This window comes from Staurois parvus, unplaced genomic scaffold (genome assembly GCF_062004578.1).
Source record: "Staurois parvus isolate SC_StPar_1 unplaced genomic scaffold, SC_StPar_1.0 ptg000299l, whole genome shotgun sequence".
NCBI classification, from domain to species: Eukaryota; Metazoa; Chordata; class Amphibia; order Anura; family Ranidae; genus Staurois; species Staurois parvus.
In genome coordinates, this window is record NW_028318095.1 from 19,916,334 (window position 1) to 19,942,355 (window position 26,022).

Below are 26,022 nucleotides of genomic sequence, written 5' to 3' on the forward strand. Positions count from 1 at the left end.
TTTAAAAAGGGAAAAAGTGTATTTATAATGTCCTTTATATGTATACATATATATTTTGCCTTTCATTTATTTTTTTAAATGGAATGAGTTGTTTTACAAGGTGAGGGCTCACATACACTTTAATGTTGTACAGTATTAACAAACAGTACACCATTTAAAACAAACAAAAAGGGTGTCCTATTTACTTAAATATAAAGGTGTGACACAGAAAGATGTAAGATTGGAGCAGACCGGTGAAAAGTTGTATCTATCAAGAACTTCTTCCCACCACCTTCCCTGTTACTATTGTAAGGTAAGTATTCACTTGCTTCTTTACAGGTACAGCTTTTATGAGCAATTTTAGTTTAGTATGTTTTAATATTAAACGCCAGTGTTCAAGCACCCCCCGACCAATCATGTTTTCAGGATTCCCTGTACCTTACACAGGTAACTTTATAAGTTTGACTTGGTTGGTAGTTATCACAGCTATTATACTAGCATAAGACATACATCAGTCATCTACACAGTTGTTGAAAAAAGAATACTGAAAGATTGCTTGCTATTTTACAGTGGCAATATCTCAGTAGTAAGATTGAATTTACTCACGAAAAATAAAAACTATCAAATAAAAAAAGATTTGTGGGTCACAATGCCCTCCAACAATATTTTCATAGGTGTTCTCCAGTTAATAAGAACTACACTTCCCTATATAATTTTTCAGCTACACACTGCAGGAAACATCTTACAGTGCATGTCCAGCCATTACTGAAATTTACCATCCTCTCTCCATCTAGCACAGGGGTCTGCAAACTTTTCAGTACAAGGGCCACATCATGTATTTTACATAGATTCGTGGGCTAAAAAAAAATTAGTTTAATAAATGAGTGAATAAGATAGGGCAGCACAGTGGCTAAATGGTTAGCATTTCCACCTGGCAGTACTAGGGTTGTTGGTTCAAATTCTGCCTGGAGTTTGCATTTCTCCCTGTGCCTGCATGGGTTTCCTCCTACACTCCAAAGACATGCTGTTAGGTTAATTGGATCCTGTCTAAATTGTCCCTAGTATGTGTATGTATGAATGTAAGTTAGGGACTTTAGATTGTACACCCCTTGAGGGTTAGGGACTGATGTGAATGTACAATATATATGTAAAGCACTGCGTAAATTGATTGTGCTATATAAAAGCCTGTAATAAATAAATTTAAAGCTGAGTTCTGAGAAAAGTAAAAATTTTCATTTGCATTGGGTCTACTCCCACACAGCAAGGGTTTAATGTTCACGTATGCCTAGGGGACAGGGTAAAGCAGGTTTACATACCTGATCCTTCATTCCTGCAGGTTCCTCTGTGCTGAAGACCAGTCCCCGCAGCCTCTTCCACCTTGCCCTCTAGTTGCCCTCAGTTGTCACCAAGAGTCTACGTCTGCACTGGACATGAGGACTATGAGGAACAGTCCACCACTGGAGCTACAGGATTGATCCACAGAACTGATATTAAACTTGGGGTACACTTTTATCATGGACAGTACCAAGGAAAAGAGTTGAGCCGGCTATTGCTTGCCAGGCTCCTGGGGGCATGCATTCCACTGGCTACAGAGTGTGTCACCAGAGGTGGCGATGGTGTCCACATGCTTGTGGTTCTTCATCCCTTTTTATGAGCCATCCACTCTGATAATTGGGAGGCAGGGACAAGTGAAAGTGTTGGTCACAGTTAATGAAACATTCGTTGTTAGACCCATCCTTTGGATGGGTCAGATTGTCCGGTGAGTATCAGTGATCACTTAAGATCACAGTGATGCAGCATGAAGTGTGAAAAGCATGACATTTCACCTTGTTTAAACTATATTAGATACTATTTATTTGATTGCAATTGAGAGCATTTGTTTATCACAAGTTTCTTTGGGAATTGTTTTGTTTTATAACACTCAGCTCTATTCTCCCTTTTTTTGTAAAAAGATGTGTCATGCATGAATACTATATAAGCATATTTTATTTCACTGAAGTGATTCTAGGATGCTTGTAAATAGGTGGATAGGATAGTGATAATGGCACCAACAATTTTGTGCTTTAAAGTGAATCTATGGCTAGACCAGTGGTCGGCAAGCCGCGGCTCGCGAGCCACATGCGGCTCTTTACCCAGTCTAATGCGGCTCTTCTGTGTGCCGGGCGCCTGCTCCCCTCCCTCCTCTCGGTCGGCCGCTCCCCTGCCTCCTCTCGGTTGGCAGCCCCAAAAGTCCGCGCGGACCTTTTAATCCGGCCTGCGGATGTGGCTGTCAGGATGTGTGTAGGCGGGGCAGCGTGCCGAACGTGAGGGGAGGGGAGCTAGGCTCCTCTCACAGTCCGCCCTGAAGACCCGAACGGCGCGGGAAGACAGCGAGAGGAACGCAAAAGGTAAGTGAATTGACACGGGGGACTTGGCTTACTAGAAGGGGGGGGGGGAATAGTACTGTGGGGGATGAAATACTATATGAGGGATGAATTACTTTATGAGGGATGAAATACTATATGGGGGGATGAAATACTATATGGGGGGATGAAATACTATATGAGGGATGAAATACTATATGAGGGATGAATTACTATATGAGGGATGAATTACTATATGAGGGATGAAATACTATATGGGGGGATGAAATACTATATGGGGGGATGAAATACTATATGAGGGATGAATTACTATATGAGGGATGAAATACTATATGGGGGGATGAAATACTATATGAGGGATGAAATACTATATGGGGGATGAATTACTATATGAGGGATGAATTACTTTATGAGGGATGAAATACTATATGGGGGGATGAAATACTATATGAGGGATGAAATACTATATGAGGGATGAATTACTATATGAGGGATGAAATACTATATGAGGGGATGAAATACTATATGGGGGGATGAAATACTATATGGGGGATGAAATACTATATGAGGGATGAAATACTATATGAGGGATGAAATACTATATGAGGGATGAATTACTATATGAGGGATGAAATACTATATGGGGGGATGAAATACTATATGGGGGGATGAAATACTATATGGGGGGATGAAATACTATATGAGGGATGAATTACTATATGAGGGATGAAATACTATATGGGGGGATGAAATACTATATGGGGGGATGAAATACTATATGAGGGATGAATTACTATATGAGGGATGAAATACTATATGGGAGGATGAAATACTATATGAGGGATGAATTACTATATGAGGGATGAAATACTATATGGGGGGATGAAATACTATATGAGGGATGAAATACTATATGGGGGGATGAAATACTATATGAGGGATGAAATACTATATGGGGGGATGAAATACTATATGAGGGATGAAATACTATATGAGGGATGAATTACTATATGGGGGATGAAATACTATATGAGGGATGAAATACTATATGAGGGATGAAATACTATATGGGGGATGAAATACTATATGGGGGATGAAATACTATACGGGGGATGAAATACTATACGAGGGATGAAATACTATACGGGGGATGAATTGCTATGGGGGATGAATTACTATATGGGGGATGAATTACTATGGGGGATGAATTACTATATGGGGGATGAATTACTATATGGGGGATGAATTACTATATGGGGGATGAATTACTATGGGGGATGAATTACTATGGGGGATGAATTACACTATGGGGGATGAATTACTATATGGGGGATGAATTACTATGGGGGATGAATTACTATATGGGAGATGTATTTTCAGTTTTAAAAATGTGGCTCTCAAAATAAATTTCAATCATGGTTTTGGCGAGATTTGGCTCAGTTGAAAAAAAAGGTTGCCCACCACTGGGCTAGACTATTGATATGGATATGGGTGTTCAAATATTTAGATGTTACTAACAAACAGCAGATGTCCTTTAAAACAAGCCCTTATTGACCTATGTAGCTGCAGGCAGGGCTTCCATCAGAGGGGGACAGCCCATACACATGTAAGGGGTCCTGGTATCCCACCAGAGCCATCTCTAGCGAGAGGCAAATGGGGCAGCTGCCTTGGGCCCAGTCATTTTTGGCGCAGGAGGGATATTAGGACTACAGAGGGAGTACACTGCTAGAGAGGACCGACAGAGTGGGAAGATGAGACTGGAAGAGGTGGACGTGGGATGCAGTAGATGAAACTGGAAGAGGTGGAGAGAGGATGGGGGATGGGAGTGGAGAAGGAGGAGCACATGGGATGGAGGAGATGGGACTAGAGGAGAAAGACATAGAATGGAGGAGATGGGACTGGAGGAGGAGGACATAGAATGGAAGAGGTGAGGTGAGAAGATGAGACTGGAGGTGGAACGGGACATGTGATGGAGGAGGAAGAGAACATGGGATTGGGGAAATGAGACTGAAGGGGAGGACATGGGATGGTGGACACGGGACTGGAGGAGGAGGACATGAGATGGTGAAAGGAGGAGGACATGGGATGGAGGAGATGGGACTGGAGAAGATGGGACTGGAGGAGGAGGATGATGCAGGATGGAGGAGATGGGATTGGAGGAGGAGATGGAACCGGAGGAGGAGGTAATCGGACTGGAGGAGGAGGTAGATGAGACTAGAGGAGGACATGGGAGTGTTCAAAGTGGGTGCACTGAAGGACTTGGTCAAAATTTTTGATGGCTGCCCTGGCTTCTGGTACTGTTGAGCAATCCATCCACAAATTTCAAAATAGGAGCACTGAAGTCAGCATATCCTGCCCCCCTCCCAACAGTGACTCAGCACCTTTCCAGCCTTTTGGTCTGTTATGTAAACATAGTGAGCTGAGAATATGGAATATTTTAGTGCTTCTTTTCAAAATTTAAGGATTCATTGCTCAACAGTGCTCTTAGCTACAGAGATCAATGGAGGTTTGTTCTTAAGCTCATTTATTAAGAATACAGGCCCACTTCAAATTAGCGAAAATAAAAAGCTTATATTATACTTGCCCACTTTAATAAGAAGACCCAATGGAATGCTGTTTCTGGGTCATGAGACCTAAAGCTAGGATAGGTCATATGGCTTGTATTACCTCTGCACTGTGAATATCAAGATCAGTCATTCACTCTGATTGTAGGCTCTGCTAATGTCTGAGCTCCAGTCCAAGCCTGCTCAAATTGTATCAGCATAGGAACCCTTTCTGCAGACTCTAGTACCCCATGCATTCTCCCTAATTGTTTTAAGTTGACCTCAATTTTAGTTCTATCTGTTTTTGACATAGAGAGAAACCCCTTTGTTACCAGTACCATAGATTGATCAGACTTCACAATTCTCTGACAAAGAAGTCATGGTCAGACATATATCTTTAAATGTGTGTTTAATTGTTTTTATACTCAAAGCCACATATTCAGTTTTAATTTGTAATATTCACCAGTAGATTGGTTGAAACAAGTAATTAACCTCACAGCCACTTTCCTTCACAGACACACTTTCACAGGGATTTGGTAGGTACTTCACTTTAATTTTGCTTTGCTTTTTTCTTGATCAGCAATATTAGAAAAGTAATGGAAAAGGTTGAATATGATCTTTTAAAGTTCAGAATATTACTAATATACTATCGCTCTTGAAAATGTAACAGCTGCATTCTGGAATCCCTCTTCAAAGCTTAAGAGTATCATTTTAATATTTCTATGGAGAAAGTTGTAGTTGCTTGAAATGACTTTTTATACAGTGTAAAACCATTTAGTAAGTGGGATAAAATAACATTTGTTCATAGAGAACATCTCAACCCCCTCCATCTCCTGTAACAGGACAATATAAGAGAACGCTGTGTGCTTTTCAATAACCTTCTCACGTTGCCGCCAATTTCTATCCTCTCCGTTAAGAGGAAAGAGTGATCTCCATAGCAGCATTTTAAATAGAGCAAAATGCAGAAAGAGCAGTGAAGGTTTTCTCTTAAATATCATCATCTCTCCAACCTGTGAGCCAGGAACAGAACACAAAAGCAGCCCAGGCAGCCTTCAATATGCTAGACACATTTTCGTTATACAAACTAAGAAAAAGAGACCATCAGGAGCGATCAACTAAAATCTCATGGATACAATTGTGTAAGGTATTTAAAGCAACAGGATGCATCTGAATCAGTAATGCAAAAAAGAGCAAAACAATATTTTTATGTATTCCCACTGCTAACTTTTTACATTGGCAGTGAAAGGTACATGCAAAATGATGTTTCATTTTAAAAACAAATTCAAAGTGCTTGAACACCTACAGCTCCCCAACCAATTTATGACCAAAGATCAATGATGCCAAGGTACCCCAGCACACAGTTTTTTTTTACTTTAAACAGGCAAATTATATATAAGCGTTATACAGTTTGTCTCCATCCTCTAACTGCCACTTTTGCTAGACAACTTTGTCTTCTGTGACAGGGAGTTAAAACATAACATACTTACTGGCTGAAACACCATGTAAAAATAAAGAACTAATCTTAAAAAAAAAGAAGATTAATGCAGCCACTACATCTAGGGGCTTGTTCACAGAGGGCGCTTTACCGCTGACCTTGTACAAGTGCATGTTTTCCCAGCATGGGGATGCACTGGTGTTGTGTGCATCCTTGTGTCGGCATCCCATTCATTTCTATTGGGACACATGGCTGCACAGACGCAGACACTGTGTCCTAATATGACATGTAGGTGAAGGTCTCCAAATGCACCCTATATGCATTTGGGGACCAGCACTCGCCTACATGACATATTAGGACATATCGGCAGTGCCCGTGCAGCTATATGTCCCATTAGGATTGAATGGGACCCCATGCATAGAAATACACGCAACCTCTGCGCAATCCTGTGCTGGGAATACACAGATCTGGATGGGGCGTGCAGTAAAGCACCCCATTCATAAGCCCTAAGAATCTGCAATATAATACATTTTGGATTTTTTTTTACAAGTGTGTCTCACTCTGACAAATGAATCTCCCTTTTATTGTATTTTGCCATATAAAATATACAATACAAAGTCTTCCTGAGAGAAGCACACTGAGAGAATAACGTCTTTATGTCTCAGGCTATGGCAGGTAGGAGAAAGCACTTCCTCATTTTGCCCTTCTTTGGTGATCCCTCACTTGTGTATGTGCGGCTGCTGGGCAGGGAATACCTTGGCCACTTATGATTGTCTAAGGACAGTGAGAGCTTCCTGGCAGAATTGCTTAGATGGGTTTAGAGTAGGATCCAAATACACCTGAGCTTAACCCTACTGACTATAAAGAGCCTTCTATTTTTTCTCAATATACCTGGAACCTTAAAATTTTCTTTGCCAGTTTAAGCCACGAATATCCAAAAGCCAACACAAGAAAGATTAAAAATAAGAAGAAATTGGTCTCACAATTTTTAAATGAGTCTTGATACCACCCTTCTACCCTTCCATCCTAGGCACTGGCCCGTAAATGCCATAACAGTCATGGTTGCCCTACATGCATGTATATTGCCCTACAGAATAACAAGGCAAACTTTTAGGATCATATATTCAGATATAAAAAAACAGTATCATGTTTCCTATATATAAAAATATAGGGTCATCCTTATCAAAATACTGTATTTTATGAATATAGATGTAGGGATAACAGTGTTTGTTTTCAATCAGCACAATTCCTAACAAAACTTTGAGGATGTTTTAAAATATTACGTATGGCACATTATGTAGCAATATCCAAATTGTTGTTACACATATCAGAAATGCCTTTATGAACGCTAATACTGCTATTCATAAACATTCATAGTGTTAATAGTATACATTTTTAAAATAGATTTCAGTTTCTGCTCTAGCATGCACAGTAATTTAGAACTTCAGGTAACTGCCTCTAATTGCATGCTATAAAGCCTGTGCATGTCTGTGTGACCTGCTTGCTTTGTTGTTTTGCACTCGCCAAGCTTTAATTAATCGGCAGGCTATGAGCACCGGCTGGAAGAAGGTGGGATGGATTGTTAGAGTGACTACCAAATCCTGTCACATGGTGATACAGCCCACTACTGTATTATTGAAGTGACAGAATGTCAGCGGTGCTAACATAAGACTTTAATTACAGACTACCTTTATTTACACCAAGTCCTTTTTAATGCTTAATGTTCAGTTCTGCTGCAAAACTTTATTTTAACCTTACCGGCACAAGATAGCCCTTTCCTGTATTAATCTATATATCTATCTATGTATGTATCTATGTATCTATCTATCTATCTATCTAGCTATCTATCTATCTATCTATCTATCTCTCTATTATGGGCACTTGTGACCTATATCTCCTAAAGGCTAAAATGGAGAGATTTACTGACAAATGTGTGTGTCCATTCCCTGTATTGGGCAGGTGTTTTCCTACATCATGAGAACCCATCAGGGAAGCAGAACACAATTTTTGGCTTTCTGGGGACAGAGCTATGACATTTTTGTGGGCATGTATCATAAATGGAACCTCTGAGAGATATTAGAAGCAACAGATGATTCAACTTGCTAGCAAACATGTACAAATAAGATACAGTATCCTGTTAAAACTGATCTCTGTGCTTCCCCTACTCCACACACCTACATGATGTGGACAACAAAAATTAAATAAAATAAAATAAAATGATATTTTGTCCAGAGATAGGCTTTGAAGCCCTTTTGTACCTATATCTGCAGAGTCCAGCAGTGAGCTACCAATGACAATATTTCTCGAACGGTTATGCAACAGTATTGGAAATATACATTTTTTCAACATTGTATATTACAGATGCTCAACACTTTAAGGAATTTGTTATTCTATCGGATACATACTAAAGCTTAGCAAGCCTTGGACTTGTATAAAATCCTGGTCAGTGTCACTGCAGCTCCGTTCTTCAAGGCAATATCACTATCTTACTATTTTTATGCATCCAACTGTATGTGCTTGGATAGGGCAAACTGAAATAGTGTCTTGAAGGAACACAAGCATATGCCAATACTGTGTATACAATGCTAGGTAACATTACATAATGTGAAAGGGTAAAAAATATATTTAAAACTTATTTACCGTTGATGGTATTAATATGTTAGCTCATTATGTTATGTGTACTATACTCTTTGACTTTATAATATTGTAATGAACTTACTTTAATTTCAACTCCATATCCAGAATATACATAGATTGTGTAACTGCAGTCCAGTCCAGTGTTATACTGATAATTTCTGTACACAGGGGACAGAAGAACACCCTCAGTAGCAGTAAAATTTTTACTACAGGGTTCTGTAAAAGAAAAAAACAGACACTGAGTTACCTGACATAGTGCAATATAGAGCCATTGATAGGACCCTAAAAGATAGGTGGGTACCCCACCTATGGTTAAATGTTATGGAAAATCATAATGAACAAAGCTTTTGCACTATTCTGTTTTTCCTGTCTTTTCTTGTTTCCCTCCTTGTGCTTTCTTTCTATTTTCTTTCTATGAGTTTCCCTTTCCCTTCTTTAGTACCTAGTATGAGTAATGCTCACTTGTGTGTAAAAAGACAGTCTATCTACAGGTGCAATTAAAAAAATTAGAATATTGTGCAAAAGTTCATTTATTTCAGTAATGCAACCTAAAAGGTGGAACTAATATATGAGATAGACTCATTACATGCAAAGCAAGATAGTTCAAGCCGTGATTTGTCATAATTGTGAGGATTATGGCTTACAGCTCATGAAAACCCCAAATCCACAATCTCAGAAAATTAGAATATTGTGAAAAGGTGCAATATTCTAGGCTCAAAGTGTCCCACTCTAGTCAGCTAATTAAGCCATAACACCTGCAAAGGGTTCCTGGGCCTTTAAATGGTCTCTCAGTCTGGTTCAGTAGGAATCACAATCATGGGAAAGACTGCTGACCTGACAGTTGTGCAGAAAACAATCATTGACACCCTCCATAAGGAGGGAAAGCCTCAAAAGGTAATTGCAAAAGAAGTTGGATGTTCCCAAAGTGCTGTATCAAAGCACATTAATAGAAAGTTATGTGGAAGGGAAAACTGTGGAAGAAAAAGGTGCACAAGCAGCAGGGATGACCACAGCCTGGAGAGGATTGTCAGGAAAAGGCCATTCAAAAGTGTTGGGGACTTTCACAAGGAGTGGACTGAGGCTGGAGTCAGTGCATCAAGAGCCACCACACACAGACGGATCCTGGACATGGGCTTCAAATGTCGTATTCCTCTTGTCAAGCCACTCCTGAACAACAAACAACGTCAGAAGCGTCTAACCTGGGCAACAGCAAAACAGACTTGGTCTGTTGCTCAGTGGTCCAAAATCCTCTTTTCTAATGAGAGCAACTTTTGCATCTCATTTGGAAACCCAGAGTATAGAGGAAGAATGGAGAGGCACACACTGCAAGATGCTTGAAGTCCAGTGTAAAGTTTCCACAGTCTGTGTTGATTTGGGGAGCCATGTCATCTGCTGGTGTTGGTCCACTGTGCTTCATTAAGTCCAGGGTCAGCGCAGCCATCTACTAGGAGCTTCCTTCCGCAGACGAGCTTCATGGGGATGCTGACTTCATTTTCCCACACTGCCAAAAGCACCAAAATCTTGTTCAATGACCGTGGGATTACTGTGCTTGATTGGCCAGCAAACTCGCCTGACCTGAACCCCATAGAGAATCTATGGGGCATTGCCAAGAGAAAGATGAGAGACATGAGACCAAACAATGCAGATGAGCTGAAGGCCGCTATTGAAGCATCCTGGTCTTCCATAACACCTCAGCAGTGCCACAGGCTGATAGCTTCCATGCCATGCCACATTGAGGCAGTAATTGCTGCAAAAGGGGCCCAAACCAAGTACTGAGTACATATGCATGCTTATACTTTTCAGAGGTCAGATATTGTTCTATGTGCAATCCTTGTTTTATTGATTGCATGTAATATTCAAATTTGCTGAGATTGTGGATTTGGGGTTTTCATGAGCTGTAAGCCATAATCATCACAATTATGACAAATCACGGCTTGAACTATCTTATTTTGCATGTAATGAGTCTATCTCATATATTAATTTCACCTTTTAAGTTGCATTACTGAAACAATTGAACTTTTGCATGATATTCTAATTTTTCGAGTTTCACCTGTACTTGTTGCTTGACCTATTGTACCAGACAGGAATCTTTTAAAACACTTTCTATGCAATGCTAGAGGCTGAATAGTACACAAGGATGTTTGTATCTGCTAGACGGAATGACAGTTTCTGCCTGTGAATCTATGACCCCATAGGCACAAATAGTTGGTACTATGACTTTTCTTAGGCAAGAGTAACTTTTGGCCCGAGATCCAAGATACTTGGCTGTAGACCTAACTATCAGGGCCTAACAAAAAATCTGATCTATCTTATCATCAGACTACCATTTGATGATGAGATATACCTAGTGGTATGTAGTAAAGACAGATATGAAAGGTGCAAAGTAGGTTGGGGAGAAAAATATATCATATCAGGAGGCAAGACCATCTAAGAAGGCAGAAAAATAAATAAGAATATCCATGATACACAAAATAACTTGGTGGGAATGAAAAGGTGCACAGTAAGCTCCTCTTGGACTGACTCAGCATACCAGAATGGCAACACATAAAATCAAAACCTGCAGCCTAGGAGGCAATAGTAGATTCCAAAATTATATATAAAAAAACCCTGTGCTAGAGAGTGAATAAACATGCAAAAAGATATATGCCCACAAATATCAAATTACAGACAAAAATGATATGAACATAAAAATAATATATAACAAATCACTGCTGCCACCTTATTAGCAATCCAATATTGTAAATATGTGAAAATACAAGGTATTTCTCTTTGTGGTGCTGTCCTGCTGACCGAGATAGTACATGTTGGGAAGGAATGGGAAGGAGGAGGGTGTATAAGCCTAGTTGCCGTGCCCTGTAGTCACCACATGAGTAAGTTGGAAGTGACAAAACATGGCTACGCGGTGAACAGTGAACTTCTTCATGGAGGAAGAGGGACTTCATGGGTACAAGCGGTGTGTGGCAGAGAAATGTCTTGGGAGGAAGTGAAGCACTTTTTCTTTGCACAAGTCTGCTGACTTTTTGAGGACTTTCCTAATGTGATACTTATGCACTTTCATTTACCATTAATGTTTGATACTTTCATCGCAGTGCCACTGCAAAGTTTTGTGTGTTTTTTTGGGGGTGAATACACCTTGTATTTTCACATATTGATAATAGAAAGTGCCAGTTTAGTGTAACTTTAATGCTACATGGTGCTTGAAACTCATTTTTTTATTTTAAAGAATTGGTCTTTCTTTGTTTTATGCTGTAGGTACCATTTCATAAGGGAAGTATACCAGTAAAGTGTTGTGTTCAAGGCACAAAAATTCCTTTTTCAAATCCAAAGAATGTAGACATAGGACATTCACAGTTTGTTTTGATCACTATAAGTATAAACATAGCAAGGCTTCTAAAATTGTCCGTCTAAGCACCAGAACCAGGAATTCTGAGAAAGAGTGCATTGCAATAAGGTTGCAAGTTGGATCCTTTTAAAAGCCTTGCTGTTTGTAGGAACAATAAAGTAGCAGAAGTAAGTTGCAAGTGCATTCCAGATGCTATCGGATGCTTTTAATAACCTTGCTGTTTGCACTCACCATTACGAGACTGAAACATACTGTGCAAGCTACATATGTCATTCCTCTGAATTTAAACATGTCTACAAGCAGTGAGCACCAGCATCTGTGGGTGGTCAGCTGTGCAATCATATGAATGCACTTATCATTTTTGCCAGCTTCCAACTATGTGGTATAAGTGTTCCCAAATCATACTGCTTCCGCAGTTTGGACAGCCATACTTTTTGTGTGATTGTTTGTACTACACATATTCTCCATTACAGATATGGACTCTAAGCAAATACCTAACATCCCTTCCTATTCAGATGTACTGTAAACTGTATGTATAGCCAAACCTGCTCTCTAGTTTAGAGTGGGAAGGAATAGATCCCTGTCACATTTATATGGTTGTATGTGGTAGGTTTACCCTTTCAAACTGATGGGAAAATCAAAATTTTAGAGTGATCATCAAAACTAGAGTTGAGGGCAATCTTCCAATGGTGACACCTGTTCTGCCTAAGAGGGGAATTCTACTCACTTTGCAGAGGTTTCCTCTTACTTCCTGCTGTGTTTCAGAAGGGAAATCTCTCCAGCAGGACACTACTCTGTCCAAGATTTAAAAAATATTTTTTTCTATACATACACTCATTATACATTCACTAAACATTATTCTGTAAACTCTGTAAATATTTTTATGTTAATACATGTAGCTAATATCCACGGTATCATAGTCACCTGGTATTGGCACAGTTGTGGTCACAGTTGTAGTAATAATGGTACTTGTAGTGGTTTCCTCTTCCTCTTCAAATGCAGTGACTGGAGATGGTGATGTGTTGGAAAAAATCTTCTTTCTATCTGAAATGCTTGCATGCTTTGGAGTTCTGTAAGTGCTTTTACTTTTTTCAGAAGAAGCAGAAGAAACACTATCCTTCATAGCAAATGAGGAACTAGTGTGTGTAACAGATGACAGCTCTACATGGCTTATATCTTGTTGGGGGCCATAATAAACCTTACTCTTATCAGTCTGCAGTATAAAATGAGCATCAGAGGTTGGTAAAGAATCTACTACTGGTACCAGTGACACTGTTTCCAGTACTCCACCAAAGTCTTTTTGATTTTCAGTAACAATGGATGTAGTGTCCATTATCATTGTGGATGGTGTAAGTGGCATTGTGGGTGTAGAAAAATCCGCATGGAACATTGGAGCATTGTCCGGATGAGCCAGGTTAACCCTCGCTTTGTGTTCTGATAATTTATCGTTCAATGCTTTATTGTCCTGTGTTTGTTTGGTCCTAGTAAAGTAGGGTGGTAAGTGCCGGAAGTCCTTTTTCATGATGCTTTCATGGAGAATTCCTTCCAGTAGAGGGTGGTGGTTCAACAATGTCATGGTAGGTGCTGTTGTGATGAAAGGTATCTCTCCTTCTAGATCTCCAACAACTGTAGTAGGAGTTGAGTCTTGTTTTGTATTCCAGCTTCCAGTTACCTTGTTGTTAAGTCCATTTATTACTGCGGCAATCAAGCCTAAGAAAAATACAAAAGTGTAAGTTAATTATATTTTGTTGGAAAAAAACAACAACTTTCCTCCAAATATATAACTAATATTTCAAACAACATGCTAATTTCTCCTTCAATTCTCAAAGCACAGTATGTAGAGAGCAATACACATCTGCATTTACCATGCTAATTGCCTAAACCTAACTGCTTTATCTTTAAGGTATTGCAAATAATGGAAAAAAAAGAATTTCGAAAGTTTCCTGTAGAAAGATTTCTTAGTTCAGATATTTCTTTTGTTAACCCAAATATAAGTTCCTTGTAATCACCGACATTTGACCCAAGATGAATTCCTGTTCTGCAGCGAAGCTATTTCTGACCTTTTTCAAGGCCACATTTCTTTAAAAAAATGAGTGCTTCTTTTAGTTTCACTTTCTGAGCCTGAAGGATGAAAGAAAAGTTCATCTAGACCTGACCCCAATCAAGGCGAAAGAGAAAAATCTATTTCCAGTAGCTGCAACTCGCATAAAAACTGAAGGGATCAATGTAGCTGGTGGGAAAAATGCCAGCATCAGATGTCTCAAGCTCATGTAATTTCTTTATCTATGTGGGTACAAGGGGCCTGAGAGTCTACTGAGATGAGCATTGAGTGTCATGCCCACGGTGAAGGACAGCCAAAATCAGCCATAGTGGCCAAACAGTTTTAACTCATGTCACATTTCAAGTGTTTACTGAACTATTTCTATTTTCTGAAATAAAAGAAATGTGCTTAGAGCAGAACAGTTCACAAGCTCTGACCTTACATTTTGCTGGAAAATGTTATATTTTATTTGATATTTTTTTGTAAAACTACATATCAGTTAATGGGGAACTGTTGAAAGTATTTCTGTGTTCTTATGGAGCTTGTTCAGCTTAGTGGATGAGAACAAAACTATGTACAGAGAATCTGTCACCTTGCCCATTCAGGGCAACCTTACAGTTTTTCTTCATAGGTCAACGCCTTCCATTGATATGCACCTTCCCTGTGATCCCATGCCACACTGTTCACCTGTGGAAGCACTGAGCGTAAACCTTGTGCAAACAGTTGTCACCCCATAACAAGTAGTACCTGTACAAAGATCTTCACAGTAGGATCACCTTGTATTTTTTAATAAAAACTGCATATTTAAAAAGAGTACATTTTACAAGAAATTTAATAACATGTTAAAACTAAACTCTAGGCGAATGTGACTGAGGCTAAAACAAATGTTAATGCCTGAACACAATTTTGCAACTTTGACATGTGTTAGTAAAACTGTATATATATCATCATAACTACTTTGTGTATTCAGGTGGATTATATTTTGTTTTCTTCAGGCCAAATTGGGCTTCTTTTTCATGGTGAATGGTAATGGACATCACCTGATTTTTTTTTTTAAATCAAAAGAAAACTGTACCAAAATAGTAAAAACAAAATATTTTTTTCAAATTTAGCTATATATTTCTTGGTATTACCATAATGCACCACCAAAGAACAAGCCAAAATAAACTCTCTTGCTCCTGACAATCGCAGCAATAATACATAGGTGTGTCTGTTAATTGTTGTTTGTAGCTGTAGTACAGCTCAGAAACAATAGTACGCAGTTTGATATTTTTTAATCCTACCTAAAATTAATTGACACTGCTATTAACTGACACAGATACTAATATAAAAAATGTTTTAAAAAAAAAAACCCTGCCCAAAATATACTGATCCTAACCTTGACACTAACACTAAAGGTGGGAATACACAATTAGAAAATCAACTGATTGGTCATCCGATGACCGAGGGGCGTTCGTTCGTTGGTCGAAATCGTGGCCCACATTAACCAATCTAAAAAAATTGTTCGTTGGGCAATACGTAGTGTTGACGTCTTCCATACAAGTGGAACTGATGCAGTGTGCGTGTGACCTTGTAGCCACGCCCTTCCAGCCAGAACGAGCGTTGCACGCCCTTTCCGGCCAGAACGAGCGATATACACAACACTTCAATTACATTTGAATTACCAGCAAATGAGTATAATATAGTTTATTACATTACCTGTATACATAAATAGTGATACATAAAATATAATATTCAGAATTATGGTTTCATTATCTCATTAGGCCAATCTACTTTTAACATTTGGATTTTTTGTTTGTGTTTACGATTCCTTGGACATAAACATCCGGGTCATCTTCTGTTTCTGCTCATGCATGATAGCGCTTGATAGATTTTTTTCGTATGACTGTCATACCACCGCATAGAAAATCAGTCGTTCGTATGCAAAATGACAACATTTTTCACTGTTCAACCGGATTTTTTCATTCACAACATCGTTATCAGTTAAAACATCCTGCTCATCAACGAAGAGAAAATTGTTCTATCAGTGGTTCCGTGATATTTTTCATACGATTTTCTTATCGTGTGTACGGGGCATAACCCTGGCACTGACCTAGATCAAATCTTTCCTCTTGCAAGGAGACAGTGATACAATCCAGCCAATCAAAGGCTATCACAGCATTCAGATGGCATGGAACTGGGAGTCTTGGGTTCCGATCGTTAGTATGAGACAGGCGAAAGCCGTCTCTGTGCTGGGAGTACGCTGTGCGCCGCACCCCCTGCACAAAAACAAGTACACAGATATGTGACCCCACGGATTAAAAACCAAATTTTGTAAGGCTTCATATCTGCATACTGTCAGCTGGAAGGGGTTAAGCATTGTTCTACTTTATGTCTTTTCTGTGATTTACACAGCTCTGGCACAGACAACAAACTTTTCTGGCAGTGCAGGAGACCTGATTTTTCACTGTTGCAGTTCAGTAATACTTACAGGTCTCCTCCCCCATCCCCATCTTGTGACTGCACAATGAAAAGAAATGTAGCACATTGATGAGCTGCTCTCTATGTCACTCTGCTCTTTCCCCCATCAGCATGCTGTTTGCACTGCAGCATAACTGCTTGGTTCCCTATTTTTGTTTCTTCCTTCCCAGGTCTGAGCTCTGCTGTCTAGGCACTGCAAGAGACTGATACGAAGCTCAATTATGAAGATTGCTGGGGTATAACAAAAATACTTTAAAAAATATTACATGAATACAGAGCTGCAGTGGGATTCAGCTTTAAAGCAGATCTAAACTGCAAAATACTTGACTAGGGTACCTCATATGTCTCCCAGTCATTTAAATGTCACCATAGATACCTTTCCCCCAACTTATTCTTAGAAAAAAATGACAAAGGACACAATCTGGAGAAAATTGGCCAGCTTGGCCTTTTATTAACAAATAACCAAATATAACATTCCTTAAAACAGAAACCATACTCATAATCCAGTAACCATAACATACAGGATGCCGGTCTTGAGAACCAACATCAGGCTGTGTACCTGCATTACTACTTAAAGATCCCCAGCTGCAAAACACCGGCTCGAGGTCAAACCCACTTCTCTACAGATGCCTACTTGTTACCAGTTCCAAGATAATACCCCATTAACTGGGATCCAACAGAGGACGCCATACCTTAGATGGGTTACTACTATGAACTGTTCCGAAAATTGGGCAGCACAGTGGCTAAGTGGTTAGCACTTCCGCCTGGTAGTACTAGGGTCGTTGGTTTGAATCCCAGTCATGGCACCACCTGCCTGGAGTTTGCATGTTCTCCCTGTGCCTGTGTGTGTTTCCTCTGTGTACTCTGGTTTCCTCCCACACTCAAAAGACATGCTGGTAGGTTAATTGGATCCTGTCTAAATTGGCCCTAGTATGTGTACATGTGAATGTGAGTTAGGGACCTTAGATTGTACACCCCTTGAGGGTTAGGGACTGATGTGAATGTACAATATATATATATGTAAAGTGCTGTGTAAATTGACGGTGCTATATAAGCACCTGAAATAAATAAATAAAAAATGTTAATGCCTCCAAAGAGCCCAACCGCCAAAGGTCCTAGGGCCAAATGAAACAAACAAATACAGGGTGGGAGGGCAGGAAGATTCCTTCACATCTGCTGCTCTAAAGGATTTGTTGCTCTTTGGATCTCCTTCCCGTATACCCCCAGCAACTCCCCCTACTCTTCGTAAACTAGCCAATAACGGTAAGTTGCTGCCCTTCTAACAAAACCATGTCTAAACCCTGCCTTGCCTTTAATCCCCTGTTCCCCTGGTCATGTAGCTCTTCATCTATTTTTTTTGCTTATCTTACCACTGGTTTAATAGTCTAACTCCAGCAAAGTCCCTCAACAGCCCCGGTATCTTCTCTCTAACCTCCCCCAGGTGCCAGTTTTTGGCCATCTTGATTGACTGGCACAGGATGATGTAACACTTGTGCATACGCAGAAGTGCAGTTATCCTGGCACACAGGTGCCAGAATGTAAATCGAGCTGCAGATGCACAGCTCAGTGTACATTCTACAAGACTGTGAGCAGACATGTAGGATTATTTTTTTTGCAGAAGGGACATTGCATGTCTCTTTTGCAGTAAAAAACTTGCTTGCTCAGTTCTTTGTAGTTCCACTTTCAAGTTTGCCTGAGATTTTAGTGATTGGGTTTAGATACAGTATATATTTCTGTACAAGTTCTAACACACTGTAAAATGTTCACTTACAATATGCTGATCGTGTTGACGTATATATCTAAGAACCATGTGAAAAGTCTCCAGTTCCCCCTTAATGTAACTACTCTCTGGCCACAAGGGAAATTCAGAAAATAGCTGAAAGCTAAGGCCACTTTAAATCTTTTTTTACTATGCCATGCTACATAAGGGATCCGCAGTACAAGTATTACATTAATGAATGATTCACCTCAGCAAATTTTGAAATCCATTCAGCTGATGAACACTCTACAACACTTTCCTTCTGTACCAGCACAGTAATTAATAAATGTATTTATCATCCGCTCTGACCTTTCTTCCAAATCCACTGCATCTTCCCTAATCATTTTCACTTGTTCGCTTGTGTTTATCAACATTTCATCCGAGTTCTCCCTTATTATCCCTTCTTCCCACAGACCTGCTCATCTTCTTCTGTACAAGGGAGTGTCAGCAAATGAAAATGTTATTATTTTCCCTCATAATAAGTTCTTGCTCAATGAACTGGAATTTTCAACTGTTTCCAGCAATATATTGCAGAAGTCATTTAGAGGCTGCTTAGGTAGAGAAAGCCAACCTGAAAGTCTTTGGATGGGAGAACTACAAATTCCAGCATTCTGTTTCCTGTCAAAATCAAAAATGTTGTTAGCTGTAATCTACCAACAGGGGAAGTTACCTAATATACAATGAATGAACTATGTGTGCTCTAGGACCAAAAACAGGTATCCCCATATTAAGAGGGAAAGCCTTCCAAAACATTTTTCTATACTTATATATAGCGACAAAACATGACAAGCTATTTTGGGCCTTATTGCTGTCTTTGTCCCTGGATGCCAAGATGGTATCCATGCCGGAACTACGTCACCGCGTACTGGAACTACGTCACCGCATACCTACGCGTTGTGTCACGTTAGCCACGTGACTTCCTCAGGGTAGAAACTTACTGACGTAGTACCGGCCTGGACGCCATCTTGGCACACCTGAAACCCATGCAGAGGTACACCCATAGCATGTGGTTTGAAAGCTAATGTTTATCTGGCAACAAGTTAGTGGGCAATTGGCGTTTGCTTTGCTATATTGATGTAATAAACAATATTACACTATGGAGAATCTTTCTTTTCTGTTATTATTATGATCCTTATGAGAGAGTGAGCTATATTGCGGTACCTGTATCTGGAGGGGACCTGAGATGTTTAAGTGACACCATTGATGGGGATTTCCTATGGATACCATCTACTGACGAATTACTGCCCATGAAGGATCCTGGTGTGATCCTAAAAGCGCACTGGCCCAGTGGGTCGCAGTAAGGAGGTGAGGGGGCAATCTATCCATTTGATGATTTATACCATTGGCTTGAATGCACATTCACCGCATCACCTGCATGAAATTGTTTTATCGGATCACTTTTTGCTATTTGCACTTATTTTGGACTTTTTATGTGTATTTATTGTCATCATTTATATTTGGCATATATTTCACTTTATAGTATTTATTCATATTGGAGTGGTGTTATTTGCATTTTTATATGGTTTTGATTGAGTAATTTTATATCTATTATTATTTTATATTTTTTTGGGAGGTATTTAAGCACATATCACTTTATTTAGGTGGATTATCTCCCTTTTTTTCGGAGATTCACTGTTGATTGCACTAGTTCTTATTATATTGATTTATTGATCCCAATTTAGGGATTTGGGGGTTTTTGTTGGTGTCTTTTGGATTTTTTCACCATATTGGGTCCTATTGGGACCAATTTGTTATCTCGCGTTTCTGTGTCACGTGTATGTGTGTCACAAATAGATCCCGACTGGATCAGATCACTTTATATTTGTGTATATATTTAATATATTTTATATGTCTTTATGTATGTTTATTCATATGTGGTTATTGATTAGCGCTACACCAATTTATTTATGCATTTTAGCATATTCAAGATGTGGCCTCACCACAGTTTTTGTATATTAGTAGAATTTTAGTTTTGTCTCTTGAGTAGATAGCCTTTTAATGCATGCTAATATTCTGCTTGCTTTGCTTTGAATTGCTGAGCCTGTGATCTATTAGTCATAGAAGCCATACTACAGCTACTATGAATGAAGCACAATCTATGAATGGAGGGTTTGGACCTTTCAATCATTCGCCTGTCCTGTATTCATTGATCCAGTTTTATTCATAGAAACTTTAGTAATAGATGGGAAGATTTCTTCTGAACTAGAAGACAGAATCACAGGGGACACATGACACTGAAGGTAAGTAATATCCTTTGTGCATATTTTGTAATTTTGTAAAATTTTTTTTTTTACGAACTGTATATTTAGACTTTAAAATATATCTCTAGCTCAATCCTTTTTTGTTCTGCATAAAGTAGTAATATTTCCCTCACTTCCTTTTCCAGAAGCACAACTGGAAGTGAGGGGACATCTTATTTTAGACAGTTGTTATCAGAACATTTGTCTGCTTTGGTAGATTTTCCCCTACACCTTGTTGTGGTGACTACTGTAAAAGTTTTTATTTCTCCTTACTTTCTGTCTTAGTGACAATGGTCACCAGGAGAATTAAAGGGGGCAAATCTCCCCTATGGGGGCAAAGTTAGTAATAAAACAAAACTTACAAGGGTTTTAACTCTTGCCTGCTCTATCAAAATAGAAAAATATTTTGGCTAGACATACACTGCCAGTTGCATTAATACACAGTATTTTTGTGGCCATAAATACAGTCTTCTTTTTGTATTTAGCATGTTTACAATAGCAAGTAAAGAATTACCTGGCTTTGATCTGCGAGCCAATAGTCTGGTCTGCTGGTGGAATGGATGTCATGGGAAGGATTGGTGGCAAGTAGAGATGAGCGAATTATTCAAAAATTCGGTTCGGCTGATTCGCCGAATTCGCCGAATAAATTCGCTTCGAGCCGAATATATTCGCTGCGAATTTAACTTATAAAAAGGGTGTTTCCAGGCTTCAGAGAGCCTTTATATTAGTGCAGAACACTGTACCTTTAATTTAAATGCCCTTGGAGTCTGCTGGGGAAGAGAAATAATACTGTCAGTCAGTATGACATGCAGATGAGTGCCGTCGATCTTAGAATCACCGCACACTTCACTCATTTGGCAAGTTACGGGGCCAAAACCAGAGTGTGGAGCCACAGTGTGGCGGTGGAGGCAGCAGCAATGGGAGGCCATACAGCACCCTATGACAAAATGGAACCCACCAGCAGTGTGAGGAGACCTGAAAGTGGCACATGGCAGAGTGTGGCGATGGAGACAGCAGCAATGGGAGGCCGTACAGGGACCCATGACACACTCTGGACCTGGCAGCAGCATGAGGAGTCGGTACGGGGGCCCATGGCAGATTACGGGCCTGGCAGCAGCATGAGGAGGCGGTACAGGGGCCCATGGCAGAGTGGCGGAGCGTAAGCAGCTAAAATTGAAGGCCATACAGAGGCCTATGTTAAAAAGTCCCCCCAGCAGCAGCGTGGGGAGACGACTATCAAGAGTCCAATGGCAGAGTGGCGGAGCAGAAGCAGCTTCAATTGAAGGCCATACACAGGCCTAGGTTTAAAAGTCCCTCACAGTTAATTCCAATAACGAACTCTACTCCTCCGTGCAATCTACTTACGAGACCCTGGGCAGGTCTGGGTCCAATTTGTGGTAGAGACTGGTTTTGTTCAGCCATGCTTGAGTGAGTAATAACAGGTCTGTGCTGCCCTTTGGTGTCTGGCTTAATGCGCACAACACTGAACGTCCCAGTGTTTGTCAACGATTTGCCGTTAAGTGATGCAAACCCGCTGAACCACGTTCATGAGGAGCCGGTACAGGGGGCCATGAATCAGTATGGACCTGGCAGTAGCGTGAGCAGACGACAGAGGCACATGGCGCAGGGTGGCGGTGTAGGCAGCATTATTCTGAAGCCATACACAGGCCTAGGTTAAAAAGCGGAAGCCGTCAGCAGCGTGAGCAGACGACAGAGACACATGGCGCAGGGTGGCGGTGGATGCAGCAGTATTCGGAAGCCAAACACAGGCCTCGGTTAAAAAGCGGAAGCCGTCAGCAGCGTGAGCAGATGACAGAGGCACATGGCGCAGGGTGGCGGTGGAGGCAGCAGCAATGGAAGGCCATACAGCACCCTATCACAAAATGGAACCCACCAACAGTGTAAGGAGACCTGAAAGTGGCACATGGCAGAGTCTGGCGATGAAGTCAGCAGCAATGGGAGGCCGTACAGGGACCCATGACACACTCTGGACCTGGCAGCAGCAAGAGGAGGCGGTACAGGGGCCCATGGCAGAGTGGCGAAGCGTAAGCAGCTTAAATTGAAGGCCATACAGAGGCCTATGTTAAAAAGTCCCCCCAGCAGCAGTGTGGGGAGACGACTATCAAGAGTCCAATGGCAGAGTGGCGGAGCAGAAGCAGCTTCAATTGAAGGCCATACACAGGCCTAGGTTAAAAAGTCCCCCCAGCAGCAGCGTGGGGAGATGACTATCAAGAGTCCAATGGCAGAGTGGCGGAGCGGAAGCAGCTTCAATTGAAGGCCATACACAGGCCTAGGTTAAAAAGTCCCCCCAGCAGCAGTGTGGGGAGACGACTATCAAGAGTCCAATGGCTGAGTGGCGATCCGGGAAGTCAGTGTTGTGATTGCAGATGCAATGCAGAGATTCTATGAGGTGATGCCGTGGGTGCGAAGAAGATCATATACCGTCGTACTTCCATCCATAAGACGGAACAACCTGCGAACCGGGAGCTTTATTGCCCTGACCCGCTGAGCAGCTTCTGGGATACCCAAGAGGCCCATGGCAGAGTGGCGGAGCGTAAGCAGCTTCAATTAAAGGCCATACAGAGGCCTATGTTAAAAAGTCCCCCCAGCAGCGTGGGGAGACGACTATCAAGAGTCCAATGGCAGAGTGGCGGAGCGGAAGCAGCTTCAATTGAAGGCCATACACAGGCCTAGGTTAAAAAGTCCCCCCAGCAGCAGTGTGGGGAGATGACTATCAAGAGTCCAATGGCAGAGTGGCGGAGCGGAAGCAGCTTCAATTGAAGGCCATACACAGGCCTAGGTTAAAAAGTCCCCCCAGCAGCAGTGTGGGGAGACTACTATCAAGAGTCCAATGGCTGAGTGGCAATCCGGGAAGTCAGCGTTGTGATTGCAGATGCAATGCAGAGATTCTATGAGGTGATGCCGTGGGTGCGAAGAAGATCATATACCGTCGTACTTCCATCCATAAGACGGAACAACCTGCGAACCGGGAGCTTTATTGCCCTGACCCGCTGAGCAGCTTCTGGGATACCCAAGAGGCTCATGGCAGAGTGGCGGAGCGTAAGCAGCTTCAATTAAAGGCCATACAGAGGCCTATGTTAAAAAGTCCCCCCAGCAGCAGCGTGGGGAGACGACTATCAAGAGTCCAGTGGCAGAGTGGCGGAGCGGAAGCAGCTTCAATTGAAGGCCATACACAGGCCTAGGTTAAAAAGTCCCCCCAGCAGCAGTGTGGGGAGACGACTATCAAGAGTCCAATGGCTGAGTGGCGATCCGGGAAGTCAGCGTTGTGATTGCAGATGCAATGCAGAGATTCTATGAGGTGATGCCGTGGGTGCGAAGAAGATCATATACCGTCGTACTTCCATCCATAAGACGGAACAACCTGCGAACCGGGAGCTTTATTGCCCTGACCCGCTGAGCAGCTTCTGAGATACCCAAGAGGCCCATGGCAGAGTGGCGGAGCGTAAGCAGCTTCAATTAAAGGCCATACAGAGGCCTATGTTAAAAAGTCCCCCCAGCAGCAGCGTGGGGAGACGACTATCAAGAGTCCAATGGCAGAGTGGCGGAGCGGAAGCAGCTTCAATTGAAGGCCATACACAGGCCTAGGTTAAAAAGTCCCCCCAGCAGCAGTGTGGGGAGACTACTATCAAGAGTCCAATGGCTGAGTGGCAATCCGGGAAGTCAGCGTTGTGATTGCAGATGCAATGCAGAGATTCTATGAGGTGATGCCGTGGGTGCGAAGAAGATCATATACCGTCGTACTTCCATCCATAAGACGGAACAACCTGCGAACCGGGAGCTTTATTGCCCTGACCCGCTGAGCAGCTTCTGGGATACCCAAGAGGCTCATGGCAGAGTGGCGGAGCGTAAGCAGCTTCAATTAAAGGCCATACAGAGACCTATGTTAAAAAGTCCCCCCAGCAGCAGCGTGGGGAGACGACTATCAAGAGTCCAGTGGCAGAGTGGCGGAGCGGAAGCAGCTTCAATTGAAGGCCATACACAGGCCTAGGTTAAAAAGTCCCCCCAGCAGCAGTGTGGGGAGACGACTATCAAGAGTCCAATGGCTGAGTGGCGATCCGGGAAGTCAGCGTTGTGATTGCAGATGCAATGCAGAGATTCTATGAGGTGATGCCGTGGGTGCGAAGAAGATCATATACCGTCGTACTTCCATCCATAAGACGGAACAACCTGCGAACCGGGAGCTTTATTGCCCTGACCCGCTGAGCAGCTTCTGAGATACCCAAGAGGCCCATGGCAGAGTGGCGGAGCGTAAGCAGCTTCAATTAAAGGCCATACAGAGGCCTATGTTAAAAAGTCCCCCCAGCAGCAGCGTGGGGAGACGACTATCAAGAGTCCAATGGCAGAGTGGCGGAGCGGAAGCAGCTTCAATTGAAGGCCATACACAGGCCTAGGTTAAAAAGTCCCCCCAGCAGCAGTGTGGGGAGACTACTATCAAGAGTCCAAAGGCTGAGTGGCAATCCGGGAAGTCAGCGTTGTGATTGCAGATGCAATGCAGAGATTCTATGAGGTGATGCCGTGGGTGCGAAGAAGATCATATACCGTCGTACTTCCATCCATAAGACGGAACAACCTGCGAACCGGGAGCTTTATTGCCCTGACCCGCTGAGCAGCTTCTGGGATACCCAAGAGGCTCATGGTAGAGTGGCGGAGCGTAAGCAGCTTCAATTAAAGGCCATACAGAGGCCTATGTTAAAAAGTCCCCCCAGCAGCAGCGTGGGGAGACGACTATCAAGAGTCCAGTGGCAGAGTGGCGGAGCGGAAGCAGCTTCAATTGAAGGCCATACACAGGCCTAGGTTAAAAAGTCCCCCCAGCAGCAGTGTGGGGAGACGACTATCAAGAGTCCAATGGCTGAGTGGCGATCCGGGAAGTCAGCGTTGTGATTGCAGATGCAATGCAGAGATTCTATGAGGTGATGCCGTGGGTGCGAAGAAGATCATATACCGTCGTACTTCCATCCATAAGACGGAACAACCTGCGAACCGGGAGCTTTATTGCCCTGACCCGCTGAGCAGCTTCTGGGATACCCAAGAGTTTGGCTTCAGTGGGGAATATGGTTGAAAACTGAAACTTAAAGGCATGTTGACGGAAGGGCACCAGTGTCAGTGCTCCGGAGGGAATATAGCTTCAAAGCTGACACTTAAAGGTATATCGACGGTCAGAGACCACAGGAAGTGGAGCTTGCGTCTTAAATCGACTGAAT

The 26,022-nt window shown here is 41.8% G+C and overlaps 1 protein-coding gene across 1 annotated transcript in view; it reads right to left on the bottom strand.

The window, feature by feature from the left end:
- SEZ6 (seizure related 6 homolog) overlaps positions 1-26,022 on the bottom strand; it is an 864,418-nt gene that overhangs the window by 402,236 nt on the left and 436,160 nt on the right. Inside the window, exons 2-3 of the mRNA XM_089682996.1 lie at positions 13,225-14,010; positions 9,040-9,173 (exon numbers count right to left, since the gene is read on the bottom strand). Coding sequence (XP_089539122.1) covers positions 9,040-9,173; positions 13,225-14,010 — 920 coding nt within the window. The remainder of the gene's footprint in view (positions 1-9,039; positions 9,174-13,224; positions 14,011-26,022) is intronic.